This window comes from Ipomoea triloba, chromosome 8 (assembly GCF_003576645.1).
Source record: "Ipomoea triloba cultivar NCNSP0323 chromosome 8, ASM357664v1".
NCBI classification, from domain to species: domain Eukaryota; kingdom Viridiplantae; phylum Streptophyta; class Magnoliopsida; order Solanales; family Convolvulaceae; genus Ipomoea; species Ipomoea triloba.
In genome coordinates, this window is record NC_044923.1 from 9539224 (window position 1) to 9545738 (window position 6515).

The 6515-nt window shown below is 39.9% G+C and overlaps 1 protein-coding gene and 1 pseudogene across 2 annotated transcripts in view; both read right to left on the reverse strand.

Annotated features, from left to right (window-relative positions):
* The window catches only part of LOC116027122 (serine/threonine-protein kinase Aurora-3-like), a 5641-nt gene extending 2891 nt beyond the window's left edge, over nucleotides 1-2750 (reverse strand). Inside the window, exons 1-7 of one of the 2 annotated variants that reach the window (XM_031268553.1) lie at nucleotides 2538-2750; nucleotides 2211-2453; nucleotides 1795-1890; nucleotides 984-1198; nucleotides 833-905; nucleotides 291-706; nucleotides 95-191 (exon numbers count right to left, since the gene is read on the reverse strand). In XM_031268553.1, coding sequence (XP_031124413.1) covers nucleotides 605-706; nucleotides 833-905; nucleotides 984-1198; nucleotides 1795-1890; nucleotides 2211-2453; nucleotides 2538-2687 — 879 coding nt within the window. In that variant the 5' untranslated portion in view covers nucleotides 2688-2750 and the 3' untranslated portion in view covers nucleotides 95-191; nucleotides 291-604. Of the gene's footprint in view, nucleotides 1-94; nucleotides 707-832; nucleotides 906-983; nucleotides 1199-1794; nucleotides 1891-2210; nucleotides 2454-2537 lie in introns of both variants that reach the window. The other variant, XM_031268552.1, reaches the window with a different exon arrangement.
* Nucleotides 2751-2828: 78 nt separating this feature from the next.
* LOC116026917 lies at nucleotides 2829-3629 on the reverse strand (annotated as a pseudogene).
* Nucleotides 3630-6515: the final 2886 nt, after the last annotated feature.

Sequence of the window (6515 nt, forward strand, 5' to 3'; positions counted from 1 at the left end):
AAAAAAAAAAAAAAAAAAAATTGATGTCTATGGAGCCTTGGTACTCCATGGCACCGGCTTCTCATCAACTAGCCAACTGTGATTCTACTCATACCAGCAGCAGTGATTCCACCACCATCAGTGATGAAACGCCAACTTTTGTCATGCATTGATTCCATCTCCTTGTGAGTGAGCTGATGCTAGCAAGTGTCCTGTCATAATTTTCTGGGGTTATAAAACAATCAACAGCTTGGGTTCTAGAGAAATTTGCTGTTATTTTAAGAACTAAAGAATATTGTTTATGTGCTTACTGTGTTTATATAGTGAAGTGCAGCTCTTAGAAGCATTATGTTCTAATAGAATTAGGAGGAAATTACAGTATATTTTGTATTTGGTAAAACAAGGTTTGCACTACATAAATGTGCTGAGCATGAAAATAGATGAAAAATATGGAGTTGTAGGTACAGATAATTGGCAGATGGAATCAAGATAAATCCCTTTGGTTTAGTGCCTTGATATATGACATGTATTTACAAGAAAAATAATTAACATCCTTCACTATCTTGAACCATGATCTCAATAACACTATTTGCTCTGAGAACCAATTGCACAGACAAGTAAATTGTCAATTCCAGCATGCTCCAATGGGATTAGCATTCTTTATTATCCAAGGATGATCCATGATCTTTTCAAGAGACAGCCTTTTTGAAGAGTCCTTCACCAGAAGCTGGCAAAGGTAACATTAACATTATATTATTACAGAGAACAATATGGACTATGGACTAAATGCTTTAACAGACAATATGCTTCATGCATGCATGAAATATGCGGATGTATCAGTTAACCAACTCACACGACTAATGAGATTCTTTGCTTCTGCAGAGACCTGAGGAGTGGAGGGAAAGTTGAGGTCAACCCTCATAATCCTACATCATTCAAATTATGCATCATCATCTTGTGGTAATGAATTGAGATATTAAATACAATAGCTTATCCATCCTTACCTTCTAAAGGTATCCTTCTGGCTTTCTGCCTCAAATGGGGGCATACCATACAAAAACTCATAGCAAAGAACACCTAGAGTCCAGTTATCAACTGCATAATCATGAGCTTTGTTCTCCACCATTTCTGGTGCCAAGTAGTCCAAAGTTCCACACATTGTATGTCTCTTGCTTCTCGACTGTACTGACCATCCAAAGTCTCCAATCTTCAATCGGCCCTACATTAAAAATCCACTGATTACATTACCAATGCTTTTAAAAACAATAGCACCTATTTCAAGAGAAGATCATGTAGTGTCATTTGGCAAGTACAATGCTAGAAAAGAAACTTCTTTCCATAATTGAAACATGCTCCATTTGATGCCAAGAGCTATCTAATTCACTTTCAATTATATTTCTCTTCCATCATTATCTTATGGAAATTTATTAATAAATAAATTGAGCAGGAGGGGAATTTGTAGAATGCAAAGTATTGTGAAAAGCAAAACATTACAATTGTATGCAAAAGGATTGTGGAGACTAGAAATTTTAGTACTCAGCTGGGCTAGGGTCCCAATTCCTTAGGTCCCCTTCTGAGGTGGCTACTCATTTAAGTAGAAATAATTTGTTAAGCAGATAAAATTTATAGCTTTCAACCTCTTGAAGTTCTTGTTTTCCAAGTAAACTAAATTCAATTAGAGATTTAGAGGACATGAAGAAATATGAAGGAAAACTGGTAAATCCACAAATTGTTCTCGCAAGAGGCTAGACTAGCATTGTCATTAGCCTCGGCTCTGCATGAAAGATTGAAATTATAAAGTTACTGTAGTGTTACCTCATGGTCCAGCAACAGGTTTTCAGGCTTTATGTCCCTATGAATCACATGTTTCTCGTGGCAATAGGCCAGTGCTTGAGTAAGGCTTGCAATGTACTAAAAATCAGAACCAGTAAAAGCACAAAGCATAAGAAACACTTGAACTATTCCAACATTTGTGAATATCTCGTTAAAAGCAGTGTAAAAAGTTTCATATCAGGCATAGAAGCAATGCAAAATGATAGGCAAGGAAGTATATACTGAACAGGTAAATCTGGAGTCTTGTGTTAATGAACCAAAGAATGAAATATCCACAACTAAGGAGCTGAAAATAGAAAAGGCTTGTATCTTGGAATAGTACTAACAAATTGAATCATTTTTAGGAAAATTCTAGTGAACAGAAGTGCAAAAATATATGAGAAAGAGTGAGCAGATACAGTGGCGGCTTGTTCTTCAGAAAAGGTTCCGGATTTGCGGAGTTCCTTGTAGAGCTCGCCGCCGTGAGCATACTCCAAGATCAGGAAAATCCTCTCGTCGTCATGGAACCAGCCGAAGAGCCTCAGAACATTCGCGTGGCGGAGACTGCTCTGGATCTCCAACTCCCTTCTCAGCTGGTGATGCAGCCTGTACTTCTCTATTTGCTCTTTAAAAATTATCTTCAATGCAACTACATACTTGCTCTGCAAAACCACCGTTTCCAGTCCAGTTCCAGTTCCAGAAAGAAATTCAAAGGAAAAATCGATCTAGTGGCTTAAAAAGAATACCTTGATTTCACGGGCGAGGTAGACGCGGCCGAATTTGCCCTTTCCGAGGGGTTTACCGATCTCGAAATCGTCGATGGACCATTGCTTTTTGAGGATCTTCGGAGGCTGCTTGGGGGGTTTTTGGAGGTGATTTTGTGCTCGGGAAGCCATTTCTATCTATCTGGTAGTTGAATTTGAAGGTCTAGGGCTCTGGTTTGGAGGGAACTTATATTTCAAAATCCTTGTTTGAATGTGGTCATGTGATGAGTAATACATTTATGAGTTAATACCCAAAATTGTCATGGAGTATAGTTAGCTGCAAACTTTTGTGTTATCGCACAAAATTGGTTTTTCGTTTGTTAATCCGTCAAAAGGCGTTAAATACAGGGATAATATTGTCATTTCATATTTAGGTCCTCCGGAGTAAAACACCCACCATACCGCGCCGGAGGGGCGTATGTGAGAATTGAAAGTCCAAATCCTCTGTATAATCCTTTGACTTCATGGTTGTAAATTATCTTCTTGAAAGCGTCTAATTTGCCGTTGTAGCTTTTGAATCCACCGTTTTCCGATCCTTGCACCATTAGCCACTAGCTATTAGCTAACCACGTCGATCGGAGTCCACACTACCTGGGCCGCCATGGATGCACTCAGCCTCGCGACGGCATTGGCTATGGCCGCCGCAAACGCCTCGGAGAACCCCAACCGGACCGCGGCAGTCCCGACACTACTCTTCGTCATTTTCCAACGCGCCCATGTATAGCGCACGCGCCGGGATGGTTCCCACCAAGGAAGTTCTGAATCCCCTGCAGAATCCCCGGAGCCCTTCTGTTCTGAGCATGGAAGTCGACATCTTCAGGCAGGGAATCCGCGACGTCAACACTTGTTAGCGTGTCTTCAGCACGACTATCGGGTAAAGTGTGACTGACACGCCAGAGAATAACATTGCGCCTAGAAAAAAGAATCTTGATTTGTCTAACATCTCCCAGTCCACGTCTGCCAGAGATGGTGTTTGCCAAAGAAGACCCATGTTTAGTCATCGTTGCTGCATCAAAAGGAGAAGAGAGAAGACGAAGGTCGTTGGTGTTGTTCCTATGCCGATCTGCTGCTAGGCTGGTCCACCGCCGTAAGCCGCGCGACGAACTATTGCTCGCCGCTGGAGTTTTAGAGCTCACCACTGCTGTGTTGCCGTCGTGTTGCTAAAGACCGGTCGAGTAGAGAAAGGAGACCAGAAGAGAAGACTTGAATGTGAATTGACTATATTGCCCCTGTACTTAACACCCTTTTAACAGCTTAACAAACAAAGGACAATTTTGAGCGATAACACAAAAGTGTGAGACTACTTTATAACACCAAAGTCGTTTAGGACAAAATTGAGAAAAAACACTATCTTTTCTATTTTGAAAGGACTCACAAATTAGAGTTGTCAATACGGCTACTGAGACAGGACGGGCCACACGCCTAAGCGAGCGGACAAAAAAATCCACTCCTTGGTGGGCTTGGGTTTTACTGGTTCAGACCGCCCCGCCTTCAACCCGCGAGTTAAGACGGCCCCGGCCATTACACCGGTTGAAAAGTGAAAGAAAAATATATAATACACACTATAATATAACATTATATATATATAATTATATTAAACTTGCTAGATTTATCCACCAAAATTCTACAACATTACTGGATATACACTGATGATACACATTATTGGATAATATAACATTATAACATTAAAAAAAATTAAAGGGAAAAGGGTCAAAAAGGCCCTCGAACATTTCATAAGAAGTCAATTAGGCCCATGAACTTTTAAAATGTGCAATTAGACTCTCAAACATGTTAAAATGAGGCAATAAAGCCCACGAACCGGTAATTGACCTATTATTACCGGTCATTTGGATTTTCCGGCCACCAGCGACACTGGCGACCAGATCTTTGGTCGCCTTCTCCGTGAAGAAGGCGACCATTTCTGGTTGCCTTCGCCGGAGATGGCGACCGACGACGATTCGGTCGTCGCCGGTCGCCAGAAAATTCAAATGACCGGTAATAATAGGTCAATTACCGGTTCGTGGGTTTCATTGCCTCATTTTGACATGTTTGAGGGTCTAATTGCACGTTTTAAAAGTTCATGGGCTTAATTGACTTCTTTTGAAATGTTCAAAGGCCTATTTGACCCTTTTCCCTTATATTTTCCTTAGTTGACTAGAGTAACAAGGCGAAGTTCTCCCAAAACAACTTAAGCCATTCAAATACCACTTCTTGCAAACTTGCAAACCTTCTATGGTTACTATGAAGTTTATATAGATAAAATTTTCATCCATGTTACACCCAATTTTCCCTACCTCTTCTCCCTTGAAGAAATTAACCCCCACTCATCACTCATCTTCTACCTTATTGTTAGATGATTCAATCCTTCCTACCTCTTCTCCAGGAGACAGATTAGGGATGACAATTTCAATCTGTCCCACGAATATCCACTCAAATGGCCGAATTCATCTTGCATGGATCGGATTTTTTGGGTGATAGTGGATTGTGGGTCAGGGTGGATCTTCAAAACCCGCCTAGAACCCCATCCGACCCACCATGTGTGTGTATATATAAAATAGTAAAATAAGCAGTACTAGTATATAGTTAATTATAAAAGTTTCAATAACTTTGAGTAACTTTTTACTATTTCTATATGTATAAGTTACTAAGTTTATTTTTAAAAATTAAAAATTTAGTTATTTTATCATAATATTTCTATTATTTTATGTTTTAGTATAACTAATGATTTTTATTATTTTATTATGTGTAAGTAATTTAAATATTTGTTTTGAAAAATAATAAGTTGATAAGTGACTAGTGGGTACCTATAGTGGGTGAGAGTTTTGAAAAAGTCCACCCGATACATACTGGGGGTGGGAGTGGATGGAGAAAATGTAAGGTGGGTTGGGTGATGGATGTAACCCTCCCCAACCCACTCCCGACCCATTGCCATCTCTAGACAGTCTTTGATGTATCTTCTTCCCTGTATTAATTTAAGAGTAAAAGTTCAAGAATTAAATGATTGAGAAAGAACATTCCAAATTTCCAATTCTAATAGCTACTTTAATAAAGGATCTGAAATGAACAACTAAATTATAGTATCTAAGCCACTTTGATAAAGTAGAGATCACAATTCACATCAACACAAAAAAACAAGTAAAACATAACAATGGTCCCATGCACAAATGCATAAGCTAGCAGAAATCAAAACACTAACCCCACCACAATTAAAGTTCAGATATGGTCCCACACCTAGCATTATTTGACCCTCACAGAACACTTCTATAGATTACATGAAACACACAACATTTAATACACTACAGAAAAAAAAAATCAAATGAGTAGAATATAATACTTGTACTAGAAAGTTATGAGTTTGATTCTTGTTAACACCCTCTTAGGGATGGTAATGGAGCGATAATATACTGTTTGTCCTGTTTCCACGACCCGACCCACCCTAGGACTCAAACCTCCATTGCATCCTCCTTGGAGGTGCAAATGGGGTCCCGAGTGTCACTAGAGGAGGGCTCCTTTTCCATGGAGTCAAGCAGCAGTGGGTCTGGTGGATCATTGTGATGCTCATCATTCATGATTTTCTGAACCCCCAAGAGTTGTTTATCACTTCCATGAGTGACCACCGTAGTACTAATGTTACTTCCATTAGTATTGTTACCTCGAACTACCGTGTGCTCTACTTGGGCAGCTGCTTGCATGCTTCGGCTACTGGACTCACCAGTTCCTTGGGGACGTTCTCTGTTGGCACTCGTGTTACTGCCCCGCCCCTATTTGCCCGAGGTTCTTGATCATATGTGTATTTTGGGGAATATATTTGAGCAAGTGTGATGGCTTTTGAGTCGTGTGAATATAATGAATGGTGAGGGGTTCTGTATGAATTGTTCATACTGCAGAGCGAAGTCTATTCGCTGAGTGAATGGTGAGATTTTGTATGATTTATTCATACTGCAGAGCGAAGTCTATTCG